The 27,983-nt window shown below is 48.9% G+C and overlaps 1 protein-coding gene across 1 annotated transcript; it reads right to left on the bottom strand.

The window, feature by feature from the left end:
• Positions 1–15: 15 nt before the first annotated feature.
• On the bottom strand, positions 16–26,020 carry LOC104134821 (store-operated calcium entry regulator STIMATE). Its single transcript, XM_035903873.1, is given in 11 exon segments — positions 16–129; positions 682–766; positions 768–817; positions 820–879; positions 7,853–7,969; positions 9,049–9,132; positions 10,225–10,337; positions 19,892–20,013; positions 22,244–22,339; positions 23,681–23,729; positions 25,990–26,020. Coding segments are annotated over 11 exon segments (921 nt in total).
• Between the last annotated feature and the right edge of the window lie 1,963 nt (positions 26,021–27,983).

Raw genomic sequence — 27,983 nt, 5'->3', positions numbered from 1 at the left:
CTTGTCTCGGCGTTGTCAGATGACCACTTGATAGCTGGGCTGCTTCATCTTGTGGTTCATTCCCTGGAGTCCCGAAACATCCTGGTCACTTTCAGACTGATCAAAATCCATGTCTGGAGAGAGTAACACCTAGAAGGGAGAAGAGATGGATGCTGATGGAGTGACAGTTCTCAGCTCTTCTTGATACTGCTTGCTGAAGGGATCAAGCACCCCTAGAGGGGTCTTCTGCAAGATCTAATCCTCTCTGGCAGATGGGAAAGGTCTCAAGGTCACCTTGACCATCTCTCTAACAGCAGTCAAACAGATTTGGGCACAGACACAGGGACAATCTGGTGTCCCAACCGCACCCCCCCCAGAGAGCAAAACAGGCAGCTAAAAGCTCTGTTCACCATGGGACAGGACTCCCACAGACACACATGTTTAGGCCAGGCTGCAGCCTAGGTGGAGATGTCAAAAACTGGATATTTTGTAAACAGCTGTACCAAATGTAGACCTTTTCCCAGGCCCCCAGCTGCTTGCTAGCTCCAGAGCTCAGCCAGCAGAGTGACCAGAGCTGTGGGGTTAACTTCAGCCATGGCCAGCAAGCACAGGAGTGGTGTCCTAGCCTGGTGACATCTTATTTCTACCTGGCACAGCAGCTCCTGGCTCAGTCTGAATTGTGGGAGTACTGACCCCTCTCACCGGTACCTCCACAGGTAAGAAAGCCCACAGCTTTGCTGCATGATCAAAAGGCTGCACGTTGCCTCCAGGAACACCTACGCTCTCAGTAGCTAACTTCAGACTTGAAGCTACCAACAGGCTGTTTTGAGCTAACTGGCTGCCACCAGCCTGGAGCGATGCAGACGGAGCCACTCGTGGGGCATCCTCCAGCCACATCATCTGGAAGAGGAAAAAGGCCAGATTTTACTCAGGCTATGGCTGCACTACCTGCAGAAGAGCTGAAACCCAATGCCAGCCAGCAGCCTGGATGGACGAGCAGCTTGCATGGGAAATATGGCCTGACAGCTTGCTCAACCCCATCCTACCCCTTCTCCTCACCTCAAACACCCAGCTTTGGGCAAGAGAAGCCCTACTGTCATTACCCCTGACAGCAGCTACCTCCAAGCACAGCTGAAGCACAGTCAACGCTTGCGCTACAGCTTGTGTCATGCCCAGCAGTACTCAGGATCTCAGTCAAACCATGGGATTGAGGACAGGCTGAGAGATTTGGGCTTGTTCAGCCTGGAGAAGAGAAGGCCGCCGGGAGACCTGATTGTGGCATTTCAGTACCTAAAGGGGGCCTATAGGAAAGATGGGGACAATCTTTTTAGTAGGGCGAGCTGTGACAGGACAAGGGGTGATGGTTTTAAACTAAACCAGGGTAGGTTTAGACTGGATCTAAGGAAGAAATTCTTTACAATGAGGGTGGTAAAACACTGGAATGGGTTGCCCGGAGAAGTAGGGGAGGCCCCATCCCTGGGAACATTCCACGCCAGGTTGGACGGGGCTGTGAGCAACCTGATGTGGTTAGCGGTGTCCCTGCTCCTGCAGGGGGGTTGGACTGGGTGACCTCTAGGGGTCCCTTCCAACCCAAAACATTCTGTGATTATATGATTTCTGGTAAACACTAGTCTTCCAAATCAGAAGCCTGGCCGGGACCTTGGCACCTCAGCCCCCAACTCTACAGAGGGGCACAAACCTAACAGCAGAGTCAAGGGCCTCCAGTTTTATTTCCCTGGATGAGCAATGCCAGCAGCCCTTTCCCCCTCCTCCGCTTGCCCACCACAGAACCCAAATAGCATCGTTAGTTCATGGCTGATGCAGGGACAAGGGGCAGGTACCACCACCACCACCCCCACAAACACAGCTTTCTCCAGCAAGGTAGTGCAGACCTCCCACCCAAGCCTCAGCCCCATCTGACCCCACTTTGGTCCAAAGACTGAACCAATGCACTGTGAAGCCTCCCTGTGCCGGGCTCACAGCAGCCTTCCAGCTCAAAGTCACAAGGGATAGTGCATGGGCTTTCAGCCAAGCGCGTTCACCCGTAGAGCGTCCCCAACACCTTGGCCAGTCCTGGAGCTTGGGCAAAACCAGGAGCATGGGGGAAATTTGTCTTATCCATGGCTATCTCCAGGAACAGCTGTGAATTAACATGCCCTCCACTTGTTAACACTTAGGCAGCACCATGGGGCCAAGTCACCACAGCAACAACACAACTAAACAGGAAAAACAAACTGCAATGAGTCAATGACTTCAAAGGAGTAGAAGGAGCCGCAGGGGAAGATTTCCTCCCCACCCTCATGCACACTCCAGCCCCTCCATCTGATGTTGTTATCTTCACAGCAGCACATCAGACACTCAAAGGATAGCAGTCGATCAGATTAAGCTCTCTTGTGTCCCCCCCATTGGTCTCAAGGAATTTTTTTTTTGGTTCAAGACACATACTGGAAAGCTTCCATCTCTTCCAAGTGAAGATTTCCTCTGTTTATCATATTAATATTGTAATGCCATTGAACCTGAAAAAATGGGCGGATAATTAGTCACACACAGCATTATAAACTCACTGAACTCTGACAGGCTGCAACAGGCTGGTTTTGGGACCTAATGAACTGGTAGTTCCAGTGGGTTTCAGCTGCAAACTCAAATCCCGTTGCAGCCAAGCATGGCTGACTGAGCAGGCACTAAGCGTTGTGCACCCAGACCCATTCAGGCTGCCACCTGCCCACCACACAACTTGTACGAAGCTGCTCAAGCCAACAATCCCCCAGTAACCTTCCTACCATTCCTCAGGGGGCTTCATCACAAGACGGCGCCTCATCGCTATGACAGTCATGGGACATACCCTCAGATGTGGTTTTCAAGCCAAACTCCAGTTTGGGAGTTTTCAGCACAACTTGGACAAGGCGCTTCCCCTGCAGATGCATCCAGGTCAGGATCACAGCAGGTCGGTGGCACAGCTGGGAACAGACCACAGTTTCCCAGTCCTGGGACAATGTGCTACTGTCTCACTCAGCAGTCCTCAAATACCTCATGCATTCCTCCCCACACCAGGAGGCCAGAAGCTTGCAAAACAACATGGGTCACGCTACCGAAACAGGGCTGCCCGTGCGCTCTGCCAACACCTCCCGTCTCGGGGAGGAGGCTGTCTACTGGTTTGGTACTCCATCCAAGCAGACCCTCCAGGTAACCAAGCCATCTCAGTGGCAGAGAAAGAGATTGCACGGACAGATCAGAACTGGTTTACACAGGTTGTAAAACAAAGCAGCTCTGGGGCCACTTCCCTGCTAGCCGGTGGAAACCTGTTTGCCTAAAGCACCACCAGCTTGGTGTAGAGGTAGGAACCATCCCATTGTCCTCCTGCAACCAAGCTTAGATAAGTTCCCATGAGCCAGTAGAGCTGACAGGTGGGAGAGTCTTCTTCCAGAGGCACCTCTACACCCACCTTCGTTTGGCTTCCCCATAAGGACCAGGCACCTCACTTCATCTTGAGCTTAAGCTATTTAAAGATCAGCTAAATTAAGCAAGCAGCAAATCAAACTCACTCTTGGAGTATTCTTCAATACTTAAAACCAAGCAGCATAGGTATTGGCATTCATCAGCATCTTCAGTCTAGGGGTTTGCCAAAAGTCACAGCTCCCTGTGAAGGGAACTGGGATAGGTGCTGAACTCCACGCTGACCAAAGGCAGGTCCCCATGGAGTATATGAGCTATTAGCTTTCCTCCCAACCTTAAACTAGAGGCTAGTTTCACCCTAACAGCTCTCACAAATACCACTGTTACTAGACCAAGTTTTGCTTCGAGGCTCGTCTCTGAAAATGTAAGCCCTCAGAAAAGGAGCAGAAACTCACACACTACCCTTGGGGGGGGAAAAAACCCAAAACAAGACAAGAAACAAGTTCAAAAAAAGATCAAATAAAACATTATTGAAACAGAGTTGTTTTCCTGAGCGGAGGAAACAAAGAAATCACTGATAAGATCAGTGTTTATTGGCACTTGCAAGGGCAAGGGAAAAAAGACTCAGGTCAAGGACAGGACACATACAAAGCAGAAATAAGGGCCACGCAGATGAATGTATTTCCCCGGCCTGAACACTGGATTCAGACTGGTACTCTTGAGAGTTCTCTTTCCATCCCACAAGAGGGCAAAAAAAGCCTGCGTGAAGGTTTACCAAGGCAGGGCACAAGCCTGAAACAACAGAAAGCTCTAAGCCTGACTTGGAAGGTATGGTGAAATTCTTCCCACCATAAGACTGAGTTTGTCCCTTTCAGTGTTTCAGCATAAAAAAGTTCAGCAGTTGCTCCATTACAAGCAAGAGCCCATCATCACATCTGTGGCTCCCCAGAAGAGCCTTAAAGCCCACAAGAGACCGCCAGTTCTTTGGTCTACACTGCAGCCATGGAGTCAGCAAGCATCACCAAAGGCAGGATTGCTGGTTGCTGGGTTTCTTCTTGCTACCCAGCTGGTCTACCAAGCCAAGGACAAAGCTGAGTCTTCCTGTTACTCCCTACAGAAAATACTGAGTGTGGGTTTTTAACAGGTTAACTCCAGCCCGCCCCTTCCATTCTCCTTCCTCTCTCCCTTTCCTTTTCTAAACACAAACTGCTAGTTCAAGTGAAAATAATGACACTATGGGCAAGATAGGCAGAGGGTTGAAATTCAAGAAGGCAGCATGATGGGGAGCTGTTGGCGCCTGCTGCTAGACAGCCCTGATGAACCCTGATAAACTGCGGGACACATTAGCCTCAGCCAGCTCTGCCCTGCACAGAGACGCTTCTCAGCCGCCCTCCCTCTCTGTGGGAGAGCAGGGAGGGAAGAAGTTCCCCCACTTGAACAGGTTATTAGTAGCAATGAGCCTAAGAAACCCTCATTTTATGTGTTCAAGCCTAAATTTCAACCAGTCCAGCTGTAAGGCCCAGCCAGCTAACACAGTCTAACTCATAGCACAAAAAGATGACATATTGAACAGGAGCCTATGGCTATACCTCAAGGCCCAGTGCCAAGAAAGAGTTGGAAAAGCACGTCCTTCACTTCTGTATTTCCTCATTACCCACCTTCTCTGCCCAAACTATTTTTTGGGCCAGAGGCACAGGAACACATCTGAGCAGAAAGGAGGCAGCCCCCATAGACTGCTCCAGGTACAAACCAGCCCCCTCAGTAGCTACACTGCATGGAGTGGATGGATCAGAGGGTTTCAAGACGGACAGATGACCTGCATATTGATGGTCTCAGCAAAAATTTGTCTGAGAAAAAGAGTCAAGCACTTGGAAGATGGAAGCCGCCTTTGACAACAGGAGTCAGGCTGTGGGAGTCCAGTTTCCATTGCTTGAAGCAACCTGTCTAGTTGAGCTCCCAGAAGAGCCTTTCTTAGCTTCTGAAGATTTACAGAGACCTTCTCTTCGGATTATTCAAAACTGAACTAGAGGCCACAAAACACTTCAGTGTTTCCCCTCTAAGCCTCCTTTGCTCAAGGCTGAACAAACCCAGCTCTCCCAGCCTATCCTCATACACCAGGCTTCCCAGGCCTTGGATCATCTTGGTGGCCCTTCTCTGGACCCCCTCCAGCCTGTCCACAGCTTTTTTGTACAGTGGGGACCAGAACTGTACACAGGATTCCAGGTGTGGCCTGACAAGTGCTGAGTCAAGTGGGATGACTTTATCTCTGCTGGTGATGCCCTTGTCAATGCAACCCAGCATCCCGTTGGCCTTCTTGGCCACAGCAGCACACTGCTCACTCCTGTGGAGCTTCTTGCCCACCAGGACCCCCAGGTCCCTTCCCACAGAGCTGCTCTCCAACTGGGTGGATCCCAGGCTGTGCTGCACTCCTGGATTGTGTTTTCCCATGTGAAAGACCTTACGCTTGTCCGTGTTGAACTTCATAAGATTCTTGTTAGCCCACTCTTCCAGCCTATCCAGGTCTTTCTGCAGGATGGAAGTACCACTCTCAAACATCAATCGCCACTGAGAAACTGGGACTGTGCCTCAACCAGGGAGGCGTTCATGCTCAGAGTTAATCCACCTTTGTGTCCTAGGTATGAATTCTGAGCTTCAATGCACAAGTATTAAGACACACTGGTACAGCCCAGCTCAGGCCTCTCATCCCTCCTCTCTCCAAAACAATAAAAGATTTCTCAAGGACGCCCTCACACCCCCCCCCCCACTCGGGGAACCCCCTGGGGCACACTGTCCGCATGTTTCTAAGTGACCTGGCCGAGCTACAACTGTTTATCCGGAGGCAGGGCCAGGAGCAGTGACTCACTTGTCTCAACAGCTGCTCACATCTGCCTGTCCCCCCCCCACCAGAGGGAAGATTCCTCCGATGCCGCATCCTCACGAGCGGCGCCCGCTTCCCCCACAGCCACGGCTGCCGTGCAGACTGCCAAGCACACTGTTAAACACCATTACCTCCGTGTGCGTTGCAACACCACCAGTAGTTGGCCACCCCACCCGTCATCATACGAGCAGAGTTACTCTTTATAAAAAGATGTCTCAGAGAGCAAAAGCTATTTCTATTCATCCCAAATCCCTCAGCAGAAGCTACTCCCGGAGCCAGCCCGCGACTGCCAGAAGCTCTCTTATCTCAGCTAGTCTCGCCAGCGAACTGCAGGATATCAGGCAGTCGTACACAGAGCACTTTGAAACCAGGTCTGGGTGCCAGGGGAAGGAAGGGAATGCAACCCAGTGACTCAGGTTGTGGGCTCAGCCGATGAGAAGCACAGACAGCACCTGCCCAGCAAACCACACCTCATTAGCAAGAACAAAGTCTGCTGAGACTGGAGCATTTCCACCCCCACCCCCCAATAACTTTTAAGTGTCAGGCTCAGACTACACAAAATAGAGCTTCCTACAGATGAGGGACCATCATCTGGCTAAAAAAAAAAAAAAAAAACCACCAAACATTGCAAAACCCAGGATTGCCAGCTAGGCCTTGTCCTTTAAAAAAAAGGATGCTACCAATTACAATAAGGAAAGCAAGCTCTTCTAAGACAAGGTTAATTACAATTAAAAATGGGAAAGTTGAGAGAGATGGTGCAGAGGTACCCACCAGCTTCAGCCCATCACTGCAACAAGCCCACAGAGGTTCCTGCAAAAGCTAGCGCATACCCCACAAGGTACTGTCATCATTTAGGGCAGTATTTCAGCAACACTTTGTGCTGTGATGTCACACTTTGTTAGACAGGGCCAGATCCTGCCAGGAAACATCCCTCTGTTGACCTCAGCTACAAGCATGGAAAGTCAGTTTGAATTAGCAGGGTCACCATCTGCATTCATGAAGCATCACCTTGGGTCTAGGCAATGTGATGGTACTGGGCTCCCCAGTTCAAGAAAGATGAGGAACTCCTAGAAAGAGTCCAGAGGAGGGCAACTAGGATGATAAAGGGACTGGAGCACCTCCCCTACGAGGAAAGGCTGAGAGAGTTGGGCTTGTTCAGCCTGGAGAAGAGAAGACTGAGAGGGGACCTTATCAACACGTACAAATATCTTAAGGGCGGAAGTCACAAGGATGGAAGCAGTCTGTTTGCAGTGGTGTCCAGCGACAGGACAAGGGGCAATGGGTGCAAACTGAAACATAAGAGGTTCCAGTTGAATATGAGGAAAAACTTCTTTACTCTAAGGGTGACGGAGCACTGGAACAGGCTGCCCAGGGGGACTGTGGAGTCTCCTTCTCTGGAGATATTCAAAGCCTGCCTGGATGAAGTCCTGTGTAGAATGCTCTAGGAGAGCCTGCTCTAGCAGGGGGGTTGGACTAGATGATCTCCCGAGGTCCCTTCCAACCCTTGCGATTCTGTGATACGTTGGATGGCTGTGGTAAAGCACACAGACCATACTGTCAGCTTGCAGTTTGGTCTCAAACATAGGACACCCTTGGTCTTACCTGAGATTCCTCAGTCCCCCTCGCCCGAGGAGTTTCTATGGATCCATTGATGTCCAGGGTGTCCTTCTGCTTATATTTCCTCATGATCAAGCTGTCCACAACCCAGAACATAATGGCCTTGGGGAGAAAGAAGTTACATGAATAGATCGCAGACAACAAAATACGAAGTCATTCAGTCACAGCTCTTTCTTCTCCTTTTGGTTTCTCCAGATCTCCAGCCTTGATCAACCTAATTTAATATCTAAATTAACCCTCCATCAAGTGTGCCCCAGGGGATGAGTCAAATTCCTGAGGTCCTTTCTTATATAAAACCTATTGATTCCATAGTTGTTGAAGACCCAGAGGAAAAAAGACCACAATAGGGCAAGTTACTACTGGGAAATAACCATTGAACTAAGCTCCATCCAAAGTTCATCTGCTCTACCTGCACCAGACCCTGGTCAGTTCTCTGACAACCAGATACAACTTTGCTTTCAAAGAAGGAAACGCAGCCTGGGGTGACAGAGAGAGGCTGGTAGCAGAGGTAGGCAAACCCACCTTTGCCAGTGCTGCATCCATTGCAATGCTCAAGGCATGAGTTGAAAAAAAAAAAAAAAAAAGTTCAAATCCCTCCTTGTGCAGGGGGCATCTGAAGGTTAACACCTTGTTCTCACTTCCCATCTTAGCAGGAACTGAGCAGCAGGTCAAGGATTACCCAGAAGCAGGGGAACCAGGAAGCAGCTGAGCTTTCAAGAGGTTTTGCCAAACTAGTTTTGAGAAGATCAATAGTTCTGGGTTAACCTGAATGCCTTGCTGTAACCCAACCTAGCCAAATGTCTAGTGGGCAGGCTGCCAAAGGTCACCACTGACAAGCCATCCTATAGGAATTTAAAGGGTTTTGAGGCATCCCCCCGTGCCTGTAGCTTGCTGCCAAGATGCAACCCTCAGCTAATGAGCCCCAGCTTTCTTCAAAGAGTCAGCCACCCAGCAGCTTGGATAAGGGAGCAGGAATTAGGAACAGAGATCATGGCAGGGCAGTAAGTGACATATTTGCATATTCATGACAACAAATATATTTATTTCCACTCCCCTCCACCCTGTCCCAGCCACTTCAATTACTCAAGGCTGCCCCAAGCCAGTTCCTGTACACTCTCCCCATTGAGGGGGACCATAATTTCCAAACCACCCCACCCAGCGCTTGCAGAGGCATCACTTACATTGACAATAAAAGGCACAACAAGCATGACCAGGACGAGCTCCAGCTGGGGGTTTGGGATGTAACCCAGGAGGATCTGCTGAAGCTGCAGAGGAGAAAGCATTATTTGAACAGCTCTGCTGCAAGATCTTTGCTGCAAACTGTTTGCCTTCTTACACCAGCAGTCTCCTAGTCAGGGCTCTGCAGCCTTTGCTCTAGCCCAGCTCTTAGAAACACTACATGGCCTATTCCTATAGCCCAGCTACCAAACACAGGATTTCGTACACATCAAGAGAAAAGTACTGCTAGGCTTCCAGTTTAACTACCCCTGACAACTGGTGGAACTTTGCTCCTTGGAGCCTAGCTGCAAAATAAGGACACCAGCCACGCGTGACAAGCGTGGAGAGGAGTCCTGCAGCATCTCTGGATCTAGCAGTGCGTGCTGCTGAACATGTTCGTGTCCAAGTCAGCACTGTAGGCTACTGAGAAGGACCAGCCCTTAACAGGAACAGATAAGTGCTCCCAGATTGCTGTAAATAACTCCTCAGTCAAGTCACATCAGCCTCTGAGGTACTAGGCACTACATCCCAATGCACTCAATACTGGAGAACTGGTTCTTATAATACCCAGAATTGTTTTTTATAACCACCACACCTACCTGCTACCAGGTATGTGGCTACAACTGCCACAGGATTATTATTTTTATTTTTTAAAAGGGAACCTCACGAGCAACAGGAGCTGCCACACAGAAGCAGTTGGGGGGGGGAGGAAAGGATGCGACTGTTCTTACTCATACGTAGCTCTTTCCAAATTAACCTCTAAGAGTCCCCCTAGCTTAGGCATGGGATCACGAAATCACCAACATGAACTGACTTGATGAGATAATGTAGAAATCCTCTGGCAGAACTGAAGTAGCTCAGCTGCCAGCCCAGCCCATTTTATCCTTCCAAGGATGGAAAATAAAGTTAAAGCAGCATCTTATTCCACTAGCTTTTGACCAGCAGGAGAACGTGCCAACAGCCAAACTGTTATGAAAGCCATGTTTCCCCAGACTTAAGTAATAGCTAATGATTACAGAGACATGTCAACAACTCATAAGGATTAAAGACCTACGATGATGGGGACCACTAATAAGGCAAAGCTGACAAGGAACAAGCCACAACAGCCGTGGCTAGAAAAATACAGCTCGGGAGCTTACCTTCGTCCAGCCAGGGATAAGCAGGACGAGGCTAATCACAGTCTTCTCAAAAACCATTATCAGCAAGTAGAGGATACACTGGCCAATCCAGGCAGCAGCTTGTGGAGGGTCACCTGGGAAAACAGCATATTAGATCTGAGACAGAGGACAGGAGGAGACAGCCTTGCAGAAAATTTGCCTTGTGCTTGATCCCTGAGCTGATTAGAGGGACAGGAAAGCTCTTCCATATTGCAAGTTTTGCAGCGAGATGAATACTCAGTAGCAGACTGAAAAATTAGTTGAGAGATTTTCTATCTGTAGCTGTAGGAGCACATGCCAGGGGTAGAAAGGTCTGGGGTCCCTGCTGGGCGGATTTACTCCGTTGAAGGTCAAAACACACCAAGATCTAAGCTCAAATCTTTCTAGTTAAAAGAGAAAGTAAATCTGACTTGTATTACAGAAAATGTAGCAGACTTGGCATCCCTTACTAGTTGCAGCTCATTTTGCATCTTTGCAAACTGATGTAGAGAAATAAGCACAGAAAGGCAAAAAAACCCCGCAGCCCACTTCCATTTGCGTGGACTCCCTTTATCAGGGCGGCTATTTGCCTTCTGTACTGCAGTTGTGGTTTTGAATTAAATTCGGCATCAAAATTAAGCAAGAGAGCTCTGCCTGGCAATAAATGACATACACCACTACCACCGGCCTTTTGGTTCTACAAGCTGCTTCTCTTTTTTTACTCCTTTTAGGGCTGATTCTGAAATGGAGATGGCAATTAAGCAGACCTCTGGTTAATCCGAAGGGCAAGCAACTAACAAGTTTCAGACACAACTCAAAAAGCCCTACCTGCCTAGCCTGCAGATTCTAACACTATGTGTATTTATCTGCCTCCTGTCCTGCTCTCCGTTCCACCAACCTGCCTCCAAAATCCACCAAGAGGAGAAACCCACCACCAAAACCTTTCTTGCTTTGCATCTCCTCCCCCATTGCCCATCCTTTCTAGATCAACAGCTTTGCTGGAGCAGAAGTCCTGCAAGTGTGCTACAAGGCAGGCAGGCAGCTTCTGCAAAAGGGGAGATGCACAGCTCTGGCTCTGCCCGAAGACCCGAAACTCCCTGTGTTTATCCATCAACCCCAGCACTTGCAGACACCCCTGGGCTCCCAAGAGCCACAGCCCAGTAGTATCACAAGTGCTTAATGGAAAAGCTGTTCCTGGTAACTCTAAGGAGACTGGATCAACTTTTATGCATCTTGGTTTGGATAACAACCATGTTGTCCTCCACTTGGAGTTAAGGATACACAGCCTTGGAGAGGCTCCATGTTTTCCCTCTCCACCAGCCACTGATGGGCATTGCCAGTATCCTCCCCACAGTGCTGGGCTACTTTGATCTGGATGGATACAGGGATTCGAGGGGAGGAAGCCCTGCTTGTGCAAGTGGGCAAGTATCCCATCTCCTCAAAGCACAGAGCACTAAAATCCTTTATATAGGGAAAGCCTGAAAGCTCAGAAATCTCAGCATCCTACTCAAAGGGTTCCTTACAAGCATGTGTTGCTTTGGGGCATCAGTCATTTGGTTTGCCCTTCTTTGCTACCCTTGTAGGAGTAGCTCACAAATTCCTGGAGCATTTTGACCAGAAGACGACTAATAACCCCTTCTCAATTAAAGCTAATCCCAATAGCAATCCAAGACAAGATACTGCTCGACTGACCCTCCCCTCTACAAGGACCAGTCAAGTACCCTGCACACTCCTCTATAAAAAAAATTAATATCATTAAAGACATCATCTGCAATTTGCTCCCGGATGAGCCTCACGCACCCAGTTGCCAGCAATAGTCTGAAAATTCCTGGTCACCATTTTCAGTAAAAGCAGCATAAATTTTCAGTCCTAAACAGAATTATTTTTTTTTGCTGACGAGGTGAACAGCTGATTATGTGATACTCGCCACCTGAGCAAGAGCCAGGGGCTCCATCACCCCAGGTTTTAGACCAATTCACTCAAAAAGAATCAATGATAATTAAATATGAATGTTTCCAATGGGGTACTCACCAAGTAATAAGTAAAAGCATATTTGTATTGTTAACAACGATAATGGCACCATATCTATTACATGTGCTGGCTTCAGCCCTCTGTAAGCACCCTGCCAGCTGGTTATCATCTTCCCAGGCTCACCAGAATATCTCAGGTCTGCAAAACTGAGCTACAGTGTCTGGCTTAGGAAAGCTGCAGCGTTTCCTCTTACCACTGGAATATAAAGATAACCCCTGGCAACACTCACTTCCAGCATAATCGGTCCAGAATTTGGAATTGCATCTGTGCAAGAGAAACCGACCCATCCTGAGATGCAGATGCTCGACACGCTGTCTGATGGCAGCAGGCTGGGAGCTCTGCCCCACTTTTCTCAGCATGACACTGTTGAGAGGTGGCAGGGGAAGACCACACCAGCAGTTTGCTAAACCACATTTATCCAAAACACTGTGCAAACCTCTGGCCACAGAGACCAGCAGCTCATACCAGGATTTTAGTAGGAGCACCAAGCCCAGCTCTAGGTGGGGGGGATCTGCTTCCCAGCAAGGGCAAAACAGGTTTGCATGTGCATTTGTCCTTATTCTGTCATTTGCTAGCGACGTACTGAGACATTTGCCTCCTTGCAAAGCTACAGCTAAGAAGGAGAGGCACCCAGCCAGTGCCTCCATGCCAGAGACCTTGGAGCTATCACCTTGCATCCCAGCTTTTTAATTGCTCGAGCCGGGATCGAGAAGGAAGCAAAGGACGGGAGAGGGAGGGACTGGGAGTCCAGGGGTGCAGAGAGGCTGCCAAGCTGGGAGGACGGCAAGCAGAGAGCACCAGACCGGCAGGCAACTGCACGGAGGGGATGGGGGGGAAGGAAGAGGGAGCCAGGAAGGTTACGTGCGAGTGCAACCAGCAGAGCCCACAGAGGATTTCACAAAGCGCACGTCTCCGCTCCCTGGCAGGCAGCAGCTTAATGGGTGGTCCATGGAGGAGACTGGAGCAGTGTTACAGGCAGCAGGCAATTACAGGCGGGTGTCAGAGAGGCTTTGATCCTCCTGAAGCACAGACAGCCTCTCCCGATAGACTCGGGTGCCTGGTTGTCTTTGGCACAGGTTAGGTTCAGTGGGGCTTTTTGCCCCATACCCCACGACTGACCAGTTCTCCTACAAACCCCCAGGTTACCATCACCCATCAGAGCTCCGAGTACAAACAAACCAGGAAAACAAACATATCCATCGGGGGACGAACAGCCACAGCATCCTTCACAAGGCGTCCTTTGCAAGCAGCATCCTTCTACGCTGCACTTGCGGAACGTTTCCCCCTAGTCATCTCAGCTTGCCCAAAAAGCAGCAGCAAGTTTGAGCTCTCTCCTAAACACCTGCCCCCACCACCCTTTTGGGGACACGCGGTCACTGCCTTTCATCATCACAAACAGTGGGCTATGGTTCTTAGTTTTATATACTGTGCACTAGACAGGCCTAGCCAGGTTTTGGCTAGCCAGGCTGATACACAGACACTAGAAAAGACAACCTGCTGCTTAACCCACCCTCAGCATGGACTTGCCCATGCCTCCAGGGTTAACAGCTCCTCAGTCAAAAAATAGTCCCTTCATTTTGAGTTCATAAGAAAGCTACCACATTGCTCTTGAGTTTTCTTGAGGTGTGACAACCTTTGGAAAAGAAAAACCTTTTCTCCCTTTGTCAGTTTTTACTGTTTACTGTAGGATCCCACCTAGGGAAGCCCAGCTCTCCAAGTCCAGGGGTCTGTCCCAGTTAGGCCAGCCTCATGGCTAAGTGTACAGGGCATGTGCAAGTGGTACAGCAAGCCTGCACTACACCAAGCAGGACAGACCTGCACCCCTCACTACCCACCACATCCCACCTTGTCAAAGGTCCCTCCATCACAGCATTCAGCTTCAAATATTCATATTTCTCACCCTGGTCTTTTCTGCACCACCTACAGAAGATGCTGCAAATCTCCTCCACAGTTTGAGGGACATCAGCACTTCTTATATGCCCAGGATAGACAGTGGAAGGATATGGAAAGAGACCCACAGACCTATGCAGAAGCCAGATCTGGCTGTCTGCTCCATCACCTTAAGCAGCTCAAAATCACTACTCTTTTGCAACCTCTTCCTCCTCCTTTTCCATTCTGAGCTTTGTTTTCAGACTATGGGATGAGATGTTTCTGTACAGGAATCCATCCTGGAGCACAGAATTAGACAGAACTTAATTTCCACCCCTGATGGGAAGATCAGAGGGTGCCACCACAGTTACTTTTCAATGCATCTTGGTCCCCCAAGGACTGAAGGCTGCTCTATATCAAAATAACTTAGGACAAAGATGAAAATGAAACAGCAGCATGGCCCAAAGGGCTGCAAGGACAACTTCAGCTATAAATAGATAGTGGCTCGTTTTCTTTTCACCAAGGAGCTCAGCTGGCTGGTCCGTACCTCAGCAAGTTTGAACTCATCCGAGGACCATTAATCCACCTCAGAGTGTCTGTCATCCAAATCCACCTCACCACTAAATTCATCTAACTCCGGCTAATGCCAGTAACGTATGTGTCACCATCTACTGGCATCTCATCAGGGAAGAGGAAGCCTTTTGTGTGGTCCGTGTACAAGCCCATAAGACAGATTGGCCACATCTCCTCCTTTCACAGTTAGGAAGCAAGGTTGGAAAACTTGAGCCGATCCCAGCTAACCAGACACCTCATTTAGGTGCTGGCTGCCTATAGTGAGATGATCAGAGGCATCCTCAGATGCAACTTAATGTCTTTAATGGATCAAGTGCTGTCCAGAAGTGCCTTGCTCCATGGATGGGAGAGGATTCTTCTTACATGAAGCATTTCCATTACATAAATCTAGGTGAGCGCCTACAAGACTGTTTCTGCCACACAATATTGCCAGCCAACAAAACCCAATCTGCTACCTGGAGGCTTAAAAAAGAAAAAACAAACCCATGCCCTCCTCGTTCCTGTGTTCAGAGCTTCTCTTTCCTTGTAGGAGAGTGGGGAACCAGTCCAAAGAATCATTGCAGCCTCCACACCACAGCTCTTGGGAGATTGCATGTATCATGCACCCTTTGAACAGTTCCGCTTTCTTGTCCCCAGTCCTGGCTGGAAGGTAACCCAGGGCATCCCAGCTCTACATATTGACTCTACCACCAACCTCTCCTTTTAGCTCGACGAACACCCTTTGCTCAAACCTTCTTACAGCCATCTCCCACCCTGACAGAAATAAATATCCCTCTTTCACCTTCACCCCGAAGGATGCACACACTGCATTTTAGACTGTCCTCCTCTGGCAGCGTTGCTGGTGCTCCCCACCATCAGCAAAGCTTCCTTGGTGCAGACCCAGGAGCACTGGTGCCTGCAGCAACCTCACGCAAACACGTCTCACATATTCCACTTGTGCGTGGGAGCCCAACTGCTCGCAGAGCAAAAGCAGCGCTGCTTGAGGTATTTGGGTTGTTACCACACAACAGGATTAGTTTTAATCCAGGCTGTCTAATGTACTAAGCTGTCAGCACAGCCCACGTGTTACTGCCAGACAGCTTTATTTACAGTCTTTTGGGGACCGTGTGTGCACTGAGCAGGTAGGAAAAAGCTTAACCACAGCCAAAGTGGAGGGTCCAGGGGGGTTGAGGAAAAGCAAATATTTGAAAGCACTGAAAGTCCTACTAGGCGACATGGTAGGGATAGAAAAAGTGAACGAAAACCTCTGAAAAGATACTCCAATGGTACTTCCAAAACCAAGGGATCTAATTATCAGCGCCAAGTACAGAGCAGTAAAGCATCTGAATTGCACAGAAGTGCTCACTTTGAGGGCAAGAACAGGTTTTCAGAGATTGGGACCTGACACAGCAGAGCAGCCAGATGGGTCTAGTGGACATCCCAGGCCCTCTCTGGCGAGCAGAGCAGCCAGATGGGTCTAGTGGACATCCCGGGCCCTCTCTGGCATGTTCTGCACCTGAACGAAAAGTGAGTGCACAGCTGGGATCAGACCCTGGTTTGCAGAGTGGCACCACTGCCCTGGGTCTTCGGTCCCTGGAGATGCTGCTATTGCCTTGGGGTAAACACCGCTGCTATCAGCCAGGTCCAGGAGGGTTCAAAGGTTTGCAGCCCTGCTCAGAGCAGGGCCCCTGAAGGCACACTTCACCATTTGAGGATGATCCTCAGTCCTCTCCTTACTTTTTCTCCTCGGTCCTGGAGGTAGAAAGGCCAAGCGTGCTGACGACAGGACAGCCCCTCAGGTTAGAGCTATTTTCAGCCGTATTTCCTCAAGCATTAGCAGCCAGCTCCCTTGGCTGCTTCAGGATGTGGGAATATTTGTTATGGAAATTTTGCACAACATCACAACGGGGCCAAAAAGCAGCCTACACAGGTCCTCAGTTAAACTCAGCAGCTGGCACAGAACATATGCTCCTATAACTAAATTTGACCAGCAGAGTTCAACAGGCCACTAAACAGACTTTAAAGGCCTCCCAGCAACATGCCTTTCCATTTCCAGCCAGTGAATGAGCACAAAGCATCACGTTTAGACTAGTCAGTGACTGCAACCAGTCACCCACTAGTCAGCATCCAGATGGGCATCAGAGAGGTATTTTCAAGCAAGAACACCCTCTTCACCTCCCCATCTTTTCTTAATGCTCCTCTTCAGCATTTTGCTTGCACGTCGCAGAAACGATCTCTCAATGCAAATTCATAGCATTTGCTGACCTAAAAGAAATACTCCAGCATTTCTAAAGTAATACTTTAGAGTTATTACACACAACTATAATGCCAGGACACTGCAGCCCATCCAGGTTCCCTGTAGGGAGCTGCTTACTGCCATGGGAAAGGGGGAAGGAGAAGAGGGCTGGAGCAGCAGAAAGCTGAACCAGGATTCACCTTCACGCTCCGACTCCAGCCACCATTTCCCCTACTCAGCCTGAACAGACCCAGCAGCACCTCCAAGACCTTAGGTATCCACATCCTCTGCAGCTTAAACTCTGCTCTCCTCCCTGCAGAAGTCCCCTATGGGGGAGAGCACCTATAGACACGGCCTGCTGCTACCCTGCTAGAGCAATGGTGCACAGCGCATTCGTGGAGTTTGTTAGCTTTGAGGATGTGTAAGGCAACCATCATTCTCCAAAGTCTACTTGAACCAAGATGAAGAATAAACCCCTCCAATCTTTGATCTTAGGAGCCGAGCATCTGCAGAAGAGACAACAGCCTTTTAAAAATGCTGTTTCCTGTGCTCAGATGCAGTCCAAAGAGTAATAGAGAGCTGTTGGGCAAATACCGAGGAACATAAGCGTATAGGACTCTCTACTAGCTAAAAATCAGGTCATTCCTGGCTGCAGCAGGTTTTGGCCAAGAGCTTAGACACAAAGAGAGGCTGATCTCAGAACGGGCGTCTCCTTTTTTTTTTTTAAATATGGAAGTAATTGATTTTTTTAAACTGTTCTGGACAGCTGGATGCTTGAAATAGCAGCACAGATTTAGGTGCCTTCCCTTCCCCTTTCCTTACTTCTCCATTCACTCAGCTATTGCAGTCACACAGGGAGAACCACCCGGGGCTGTGGAGAGGGGCGTACCAACAGTAGAGGAGAAGGGACCGCTGGAGCCCAAACCAACGCATAACTGCAGTGGTTTGCATCAGTTGCAGGGATGTAACCAAGAGCTGGAGGGTCAGAAAGGAAGCAGTTGCAACAGATTCCACCCTCCCCACCCCTCGATGACGATGCAGGTAGATGGGTACTGGCTATACTGGACAGAGACGCAACCGTTCTTTCCTGATGGTTGGAGCAACAGCACTCACCACTGTCTGCAACGTGGATTCGGTGCTTTCCTGCCCTTCCTCCTCTGCAGGATTGCAAGAGATGCTTTTGCTCCTCAGGAGAATTGACGAAAGAAACATGATGTCTGGTACAGCAATTAGACCAGAAAATGAATCATTTTTCTGGAGCCTATACCAAATCGTACAAAAGTTTACTAGCACCTTCCAAACTGTTCTGGAAGTTACTTAACCCCTGAGATGAGGGTAGCAGTGTTTTGCTGCCCTAGCCCTGCAGCACGATTGCATGGGACATGCCACTTGACTCCTTCCTAACTTTCCATCGTGGTCACGCTGGCCAGAGACCTGCACCAAGAGCAGTGCTCAGTGGAGGAGATACTTAATCCCCCATTCAAGAGCTAAATTCAAGCAACAGCAGAAACTTTTTTTTATTAATGAAAGCAAGATTTCGTCAGAGGAGTGAGCTGTTTCTGTGGTCTAAGCCAGCCTTCATGAGGGGCCAGCGACAGCTCAACAGAAGTTCATTACTGCTCTACAAGGTTAAAGCAAGCTGTCAATGCATGTCAACATTTCCTTGCTTCTGCTCAACTGCAGACGTGGCGCATGAAGTTGTGTCCTGGGATGGCTGTGGTTGGACTTCAAGTCCTTGCTGCTCAGGAGGGGAAAAATGCCAGTCCCTGAACCAAGAACATCTGGATTCCCTCTGCTGTTTCACCTGAATGGCTTTAGCACTCTGTGCTTGGCTCTTTAGCTCTGAGAAAGAGCCATGGGGGGGGTGTGGGAGAATAGTCCCCACCAAATGCATGCTGTCAGGATGCTGAACCTGCTCCGGAAACCACTGCAACCTTTAAAGCCACTCTCAGGTTTGATGAGAGCCAGCCCTGCCACGTCCCATCATTTCAACCCATCTGTTGTCATCTCATTCCAACTCTGTAGCTGCTTCTCTTTTCTCACCAACCCAGCCCTTGCCTTCATCCTGTGCCATGACCCATTTACACACTCTGAACGTGATCCCAAGGAAGAGCTCCCGAGTCAGCGGGACCGCTGCACGAATCCCAGTTTGGTCTAAGTTCTGCCTCAGTTATTAGCCCAGCTACTAAAAATACAGAGGAATGAGACTACCTTCAGAACAGACTTAATGATTAAGGTCTTAAAGGTGGGAGAGCGATTGGTACGAATAGGATGTATTTTCGAAAGACTGAATTCATCTTTATATTAGACACAACTTAAAAATAGGCAAAAAGGCTAATTTTTTCCCTTTCCTGCAGCAACAGAAAAGCGCTGTTCTCCCAGAAGCTGGCTCCACTCTTTCTGAAGAGAAGTACTACCCTCTAGTGGGGCTGGCTGAGAAAAGCTTTTCTGAACCTTTTTCTCCATCTCAAAGCATACTTAACTTTTTTTTTTTTTAGAAATCAGCTGGTAAAAAGAAAAAAAAAATCACCCACAAACCCCCACGAGTCATTTGAGAACTCAGTTTGGGGGCCACGCTGTGTCCTGCTGATGCCTACTACAGCTCAAGGCAAACGCAAGAAGAACTCCATGTTTTCAATTGAGAAGCTAGGAAAAAACACCAAAAGAATCCCACAAAAAAAAAAATCACCACCACCATTCCCAAACACCTTAGTTTATCGTACACATCTCCTGGGATATAAATCCACCCAAGGAAACGTTCAGCCTTTCATCCCCAACCTGCTGTGCCCAAGGGTGCTCGGCGAGGCAGGAGGCAGAGTTACCTGCAACCTGGTGATGTCCCAGCATTTAACACGCCAAGCACTGTGAGCTCCTGGGAGAAGGGGGAACAGAAGCAGGCTGCTCATGTGTTTTATCCCCCCAGGCTGTAGTTCCTGCCTTTTTTCCTACAAGCCACCTTCGCGCAGCATGGTTGACACCTACCGTATTCTCCGAAGACCAGGTACGTGTACTTCTGACGCTGCACGACCCAGGAGACAACTTTCACACCAAGCCAGATCAGCAGCATTCCCAGCGTGGCATCAAGGAGGAAATTAATAAGGTAGCTAAGAGCAGAGGAAAATTCATGTTTCGGTTGTGTTCTTAAGTCATATTCAAAATCTCTTGTTTCATTAAGGGAATCTGTACCCCACTCCCCCAACATTTCAAAAATCCCTACTTAAAAGTCCAAGCTCACTTCCTTTCTCTTTTATTGGATTTACCTACAGCCTTACCAGCAATTTCTTAGTTTAAAAGCCCGTTCAGCAGAGAAGGGAGCAGGCTCCATCAGCTCTCTGGCATTGCTCATTTATAGATACAGCATTAAATACTCCTGGGCTAGCCTTGCTTAAGAGTCACCCCCAAAAAGGAGGCTTTCCATTTGCAGCATCTTTTGTTCTTATTAGGATGAAATCCCACGTTTCAGGGAAATGGAACCAAATATTTGTTGGAATTTCATACAAGAGACTGGAAGCTTCTTGGACACCACAGCTGCTCTGCAAAACTGTGCAGCAGAAGAGGCAAAAAGTCCATTTTACTGAGCAGCTGCAAGAGGCTCCTATGAGCAGAGATGCAGAAAGTCTTGGGAGAGGCAACAAGCCCTGGCTCAACAAGTGGCATCCTGGGGTCCCCAAAATCCTCTGGTTCAGGGTCCCCACTGCAGATTAAGGAGCTGAACCCATCCCCACCAGGAGATTTGGGCCTGATGGGTTTGCTCTGCAGCTTTGGATATTTAAGCCTTGCTGGACAGAGTGCCAGAGGCAGGAGACCTGCAGGGACCTTCTGGGGATTGCAGGGTCCAAGCCCTAATCCAGGGCTTGGTATTTTAATGAACTCCAGAGACAAAAAAAAAAAAAAAAATATCACTCAGACTAATGTTTTCTAGCCAGTTTTCTGTTACTGGAATAATTCCTGCTAGGTCAGGCCAGATTTCTACAGCATGAAGAAAATACCAAGCACAGAGCTACAGGAACGAACATTTCCTTTTCCAGAACTTGATGCTGCCTCTGAATAAAGAACCTGAAAACATCAATCTGGTTTTGATATCCATTTTGAAAACATGACATTAAGTTTTTCTACCTCCAAAGGCTCAGACTAACTTACTACAGTTTCCAGCTGCTGAAGCCAGAGTAGTCGGACACAAACATGGGACTCTAGTGGTTTATACTGGGCAGGACAGGCAGCTTACAAGCCTCAAAGCCCAGAGACAGAGCTTTAGAGTTTTAAGCTGCCTGGTTCAGGGTGACAAGTCAGGCAGCACAGGAGAATGTGAAGCACGCATTAAGAAAAAAAAAAAACAAACCCTGAAGAGCACAGCATTAAGCACAAAATGGTTTATTTTAAAAACAGCATCTGTTTAAAAACCAACGATGAATCACATTAGAGGTTATATTTAGCCCCAAACTCATGTCTGTTTAAAGACACATGCCAAGGCGCAGCACTCAATATATTAAGGAATATAAGGAAGAAATTCTTTACAATGAGGGTGGTGAAACCCTGGCAGGGGTTGCCCAGAGAGGTGGTGGCGGCCCCATCCCTGGAAACATTCCAGGCCAGGTTGGACGGGGCTGCGAGCAACCTGATCTGGTTAAAGGTGTCACTGCTTGCTGCAGGGGGGTTGGACTGGGTGACCTCTAGGGGTCCCTTCCAACCCAAAACATGATGATTGAATAAAAAGGAGACAGGCCAGAAGGTTTTCAGCAGCATTTTAAAGCTTAGAGGAGCTTCTCAAAACAGGATAAAGTTACTCCTGAAACTAAATTTGTAGCTGCAAAGTGGCTGGTCTGAGGTAAAGGTGGCACTTCTCCATTAAGTTTGAAGTCTGGCTTAGAAAGCCCCCAGACAGGACTACATGTGGTAGGTGCCACTGAATATCCAAAAAAAAAAAAAAAAAAAAGTCCTAACACTGGATGAAGGCCTTCACCCCCCCAGTTAGGAAAGCATTCCCAATATTGCTCCGAGGCCAGCCAAACTGCAGAGCCTGGTGTGCAGGCAAGCAGCACATTTAATGGTTGCAACTGCATGGGGCACCACTACGTTATTTAATGCAGATTTTGCCAGTATATTTCAAGGTACTTTTTGTCCTCAGAAAAAATCAGTCCTGCCGCTTCATCTCTATCAGACCAGGAGACCTCAAAGACCAGGAGACCAACCAGACCCTGAAAACAAGCTCAGCATGGTTTATCCCCACCTAGTACTTTAAAAGGATCAGTTTCTACCGTATATGACATTTTCCAACAGGCTTGCTTCCTCCTTTTACAGATGGGGGATGTGAATTCAAGCACCTTGCATACTTACAGAGAGCAAGGGTCCTCTTCAGTGAGATCCGACAGAAAAACATTGGCAAAGTGGATGAAAAGGGCACCTATTGCTTGCTTGGAGGTATCGTAAAACCTGGAGAAAGAAAAGGTGGTGTAAGGATCCGTGCCCTGGAGCACCAGCAGCCCAGCAGTCACCAAAGTGAAGGTCCTGCATGGATCTACTTTCCTCCCAAGATGCATTCCTGATGCGCAAGAAGTTGTACATGGTGAAAATGGACAGTTTAGCTGACTCCAAATATGAAAAAAAAAAAGACAACAGTTCAGCATGTTGCAGCTCAGTCTTGCGGCTCCACAGCTAACACTTGCTGCTGAGATTCAGCCTGCAGCGAAGGGCAGTTCACCCTCCAGTGCCCAGCCAGGCCTCAGTTTCTCCAACCAGCAGCAGGCACAGCAAAGGTGTTCAGCTACTTACGAATCTTATAGAATCATAGAATCGTTTAGGTTGGTAAAGACCTTTAAGATCATCAAGTCCAGCCGTTCCCCTAAGTGCCTGATAACCCTTTTGGGGAAGGAATTTTTCCCAATGTCCAACCTAAACCTTCACTGGCACAACTTGAGGCCATTTTCCCTCATCCCATCACCCGTTACCTGGGAGAAGAGACCAACACCCACCTCACTACACCCTCCTCTCAGGCAGTTGAGGGGCTCCCCCCAGCCTCCTATTCTCCAGGCTGAACACCCCCAGTGCCCCCAGCCGCTCCCCATCGGCCTTGGGCTCCAGACCCCTCACCAGCTCCATTGCCCTTCTCTGGACACGCTCCAGCAACACAACGTCCTTCTTGGAGGGAGGGGCCCAACACTGAACACAGTGAATTCCCAAATTATTTTAGAGGAAGAACCAAACTGAGAAGACCAACAGGTTTTTCATCGCTAATGAAATCATTTGGCTCTGTGCTGCCAAGCCAGCCCGTCCATCCGTATGCTGAGCCCACCCATACGCCCACCTCTTGGCAGCCAGTAAATCCTACAATACAGAGATGCTTTGTAGAGGTGTCCGAAGCCAACAGCAACGCCCAGCTACCTTACATCAACACACAGCCAAACGCGTTGCCTGGTCTATGCCTGAGCTGAGTCAGGGGACACCAAAGTGATTAATCGAATTTATGAACAAAACTTGACCCTGCCTGGGAGACAGCCCATGTGCAGGTATGCCAGACAACTGGAGAGGACCATAACCTCTCAGTTCAGTCATCTATAGTAAAAACAAGCTTTTCTGGAGGAGCTAGGCAGGGAATTTGACTTCTAGGGAGCACCAGCTACTTTATGGAGTTTCCCTGGGAAGCAGCAGCAGAGCATTTAATTTAATGACTAAATACCAAGCAGGATATTCAGAGGGCCTAGAAGACTGTTGGTGTAAGAGGAAAATAATATTACAGATACATGGCCTTTTCAAGCTCCAAATTAAAAATCTCACCATATCCTCCAGGGCCGCCTCTCTTCCTTTGGTTCCTTAAATCGTTTTACTGCAAAGAAAATTAGAGAGGTTATGTTAGCCAGCAGAGCTGAACTCATACATGTGGGTATGAATGGGTATATGAAGATCTATGCTGATCTTCAATGCAAAAGTAGTCAAAAAAAGCTGGAGGACCCTCAGCATTTTCCAGTCTAAAGCTGAGCAAAGCTAAAGGACCCAGCTCCAAAGTGACTGGAGGCAGCACAAGCACCCACAGGTCAGCAGGATGAACAGCGGAGGTGTTTGGGAGGTAGGTGCATGCCTCTGGCATCCTTCAGCAGCAGCTGTTTCATGCGATGAGAGGTGACCCAAGGGAAGCTAGGGAGAGTCCACCACTACCTACCAGCTCTGGTAAGTCTTCCAGGCAAATTGAAATTATGGTAGCAACAGTGAAATGATATGGCCCAAGGGGCCGTTAAGCTTTTGAGCCACAGCAGTGCAATAAAGCCACCTCCAACCTCACAGCTAACAGGACCAGAGGACCTTCAAGGAAGCAAGACCTTGCACACATCTCCAGCATAAAGGTACCGGTGCCAAGCCCCGAACCCCTGAGAGCTGGCATGGCCCCAAGCTTGTGCCAACTAGTATTAAACCCTTATTGCATTGCAAAACATTTTGCATGCCCACTGGCTACCACTGTGGAGCAGTAGTCTGAGCCCCATTCAAGGCCAGGTTGGATGGGGCTCTGAGCAACCTGCTCTGGTTGAAGATGTCCCTGCTCACTGCAGGGGGGTTGGACTAGATGAGCTCTAAAGGTCCCTTCCAACCCAAACTATTCTATGATTCTTTAAATGAAGTCCCCCTGGCTGTAGATGAGTTTGCTCCTCGCAACCATTCAGGTCTCTCCTCCTCTAAGGAACCCTCCGGCGCCATCTATTGCCGTTGCTGCTCAGAGCTTTTTCTAGTTATTACCTGGAGATAACAGCAAGTTGGATTTTTACCTAGGTTGCTCAGAGCGGGGTCTGAGCATCACAGAAGCATCTCAAAGGGTCCCAGTTAGTTTGTCAGAGAGCCCCTTCCAGCGCTTGACAACCCTTTTGGGGAAGAAATTTTTCCCAATGTCCAACCTAAACCTTCCCTGGCACAACTTGAGGCCATCTCCCCTCATCCCATTGCCCGTTACCTGGGAGAAGAGACCAACACCCACCTCACTACACCCTCCTCTCAGGCAGTTGTAGGGAGTGATAAGGTCTCCCCTCAGCCTCCTCTTCTTCAAGCTGAACACTCCCAGGTCCCTCAGCCACTCCCCATCGGACCTGGGCTCCAGACCCCTCACCAGCTTTGTTGCTCTCCTCTGGACATGTTCCAGCAACGCAATGTCCGTCTTGTAGTGAGGGGCCCAAAACTGAACACAGTATTCAAGGTCCATGCTTCTGCCTGCTCTCCAGTGGGCTAAGGAGCTGCGCTGTTACAGACATGAGTTTCCTTCCTGCCTGTGCGAGGAACAGGGCGCAGGCAACTCCTCTGGTCCTTTTTGGATCACTGACATTGCTGATAAGGCCAGCACAAATTTTAAACACAACTCAGTATCCAGCTCTTTTCCCAGATTTACACTCCACCTGGGGCTTAGTCTTTTAGTTAATGAAACTGCGGAGAAGTAACAGCTTCTGTCCAGGTAAAAACTGCCCTTTTAGAGCCAGGGACTGAGCTAACCCAGGCACACCATGGTAGCTGGTTCCATGGGCATCCCATAGAATACCCACAGGGAGTCCGAATGACTCAGGTTATAACCTGAACCAAGGCTTTTTCCTCCCCTGCTCAGTGGGGAAACACACAGCTTTGACAGCACAACTCATACAGGCTCCTCGAACCAGAAGCAATCCCACCTGCAAGAGCAGAGTCAGCGGCAGGCTCAGTAAAGGCTGGAGCTCTACCATCTGCCCCAAAGGACAGCCTGGGCTTATTCCCCTGGGAAATGCTTTCCTGGTCCATCCTGGAAGGATGCAGAAACTTCCTTGCCAGAAGAAGGCTCGACATTTCAGAAGTACAACGTTGTACTTTTACTGGCAAGGTGGTGTATGAAAAGACAGTCCCCCCAACCCCAGGACTGCAGCCAGGCACATGAAGGGTTTTTGGTGCCACTCTCAAATCCACAGAAAACCAGCACTCCAATGACCCGATCCGCTATTGCCATTAAAGAGTAATGAAGCAGCAGTCATGTCAAGGTACACCAGGCATTGCTGCAGCAATCTGTCCCCTACCCCATCCAGAAAAAAAAAAAACCCAAAACAAAGCCTTTCCCCCCCCCCCCTTATCCAGCTGAATCCCACCACAAGATATCCCTGCAGCAATGACTTCCATCAGCACAAACGAGGTCTATCATCTCTGATGCCCTTCAAAGGGTCATTTGCATTTCACCCACCCACAAGCAAGAGACCCATGGACCAACCAAGCTGCTTGAGCAGCCAGAAGTATTTAAAGCCAACCTAACGAGCTTGCTCAGCTCATGGGGCAAAGAGCATGATGCTGCACAGAAGCTGTTGGAGGGGTCTGCAGGCCACCGGACCAGCCAGCTGACCACTAGCCCGGCCACGAGAGCACCGGGGACGATTTTCATTATTGTCTTAATGAGAAGTGACACGTTATGTATCCACAGCCACTCAGGCTAGAAATACAGTAATTCAGCATGATAAGATGACAAGTAAGAGGTAAGAAGTTAATGGTGTGGTGCCTTGTTGAACACAGCTTGTCATGCCTCATTAGATTTAAGAGAGTTATCTGAGACCGTGTAATTATCAGAGACAGTAAAACTGTTGTATTAAAGATAAAAGCTAGTATTATAGAGAAATAATTAACTGCTTAATAGTGCATTTACTGTGCAGAGCTGCAGCAGGCTGTCTCCAAATTAAACCAGAAACCCAGCCAAGATTACCAGAGCTCAAGCAGGCAGCAGAGTTCTTCGGTAGCTGTGACCCAGAGGTTAGGGGTGATGCTAAATCCAGATAAAAGTAGCACCAGGTCTTTGAAAACTCAAGGAGCTGATGAAGTCCTCTTTGAAGCAGCACTGCTGCTTTTGTGCTTTGGGAGCACAGCAGGGCTCTGGAACGACAGGCTGAGCAGCAACTGCAAAGGGTCCCCAAGCCCTGCAGAGAGCCAAGCCGTGGTGGGCACGGCCACTGGCTCAGCTGGCTGTGGTTGGAGAAAGGCTGAAGCCTCCTTTCCTCTTCTCAAAACATGCCTCCGCTCGCTGGGGTCAACTCAATTTTCCACTGGCTGTAGGCATGGGTTTGCTACCATGGTTCAGACAGATCAGTCCACTCTTAAGTTTTATTTTAAGAAAAGTTGTGCATGCCTAAGCACACATCAAGCAAACGAGATATGCGATACTTAAGTTCTAGCACTTATGACCAATCAAAAATTGAGTTTAGTGCACACAGAGCTGCACGAAATGGGAGAGAACCCCCATCCAACTAGATTAAAAATGAGACTAATGGATACCGGTTCTACACCGGGAGACATCAGGAATTTGCCTTCCCAACATTGCTACCGACCGCAGCGTTGATCATTTTAAGTCTGCCTCTCTTCTCAGCTTTGCCCATTTGTAAAGCAAGGTGGCTTTTGCAAGGAAGCAATGTGACTGCGTGTCTCTATAGCCAAGTCATCTTCCCAACCTGCCAGATACCTGCCAGCCTAGTTAGGGCAGCAGTCTGGACCACGCCACAGGCCAGGAAAGCACAGATCCCCCAGCTTTCTGGCAAGCATTTGCTCCTCACGGACCCATGTGCTATTCACCACTATTTAAGTCTTTGCGAGCATGCGGTACACACACAGTAGGGACTCTCAGTCTCACTTGGTGCCTCTCCACAGCATCACTAAGCAGGGAACTAGTCCTAGTAACACATGAAGCAAGCAAAACCCACACAAACCTTTAGGTTCCTCCCCCTCGTGCTGCCCCAATCTTTCTAATAGGCAGAAAACACCAGTGGAAGTACAGGCAAGCTTTCAGACAAATCCTTGAAGTCTAAAAGCAGCAGTGAACCTCAAAGCAGGTTGGGAAAAATTGCTTCAGGGTTAACTTCAAGCGGGGAAGCTTGAGAAATCAGCCTCAAGTCACATCTCCACTGCTGGCATAAAGACTGGATGTTTGCAGCGTGTTTGAGACCCAGCTAGCGTCAAAGTCTGTGCCTACTGCGTTGCCCCTTTTATCACAGAGCAGAGCTACTTGTTCTCTGAAGAGCAGCAAATTTGGGAGTGGTGTCAAGTCGATTACCTCTGACGGTGCAGAATGACCCAGCCATGCATGCCGCTGCTGCAGAGACACCAC

This window comes from Egretta garzetta, unplaced genomic scaffold (genome assembly GCF_000687185.1).
Source record: "Egretta garzetta isolate BGI_Z169 unplaced genomic scaffold, ASM68718v1 scaffold260, whole genome shotgun sequence".
Lineage (NCBI taxonomy): Eukaryota > Metazoa > Chordata > Aves > Pelecaniformes > Ardeidae > Egretta > Egretta garzetta.
Note: the sequence above shows the minus strand (reverse complement) of the source record. Positions and strands in the feature narration are given on the sequence as shown.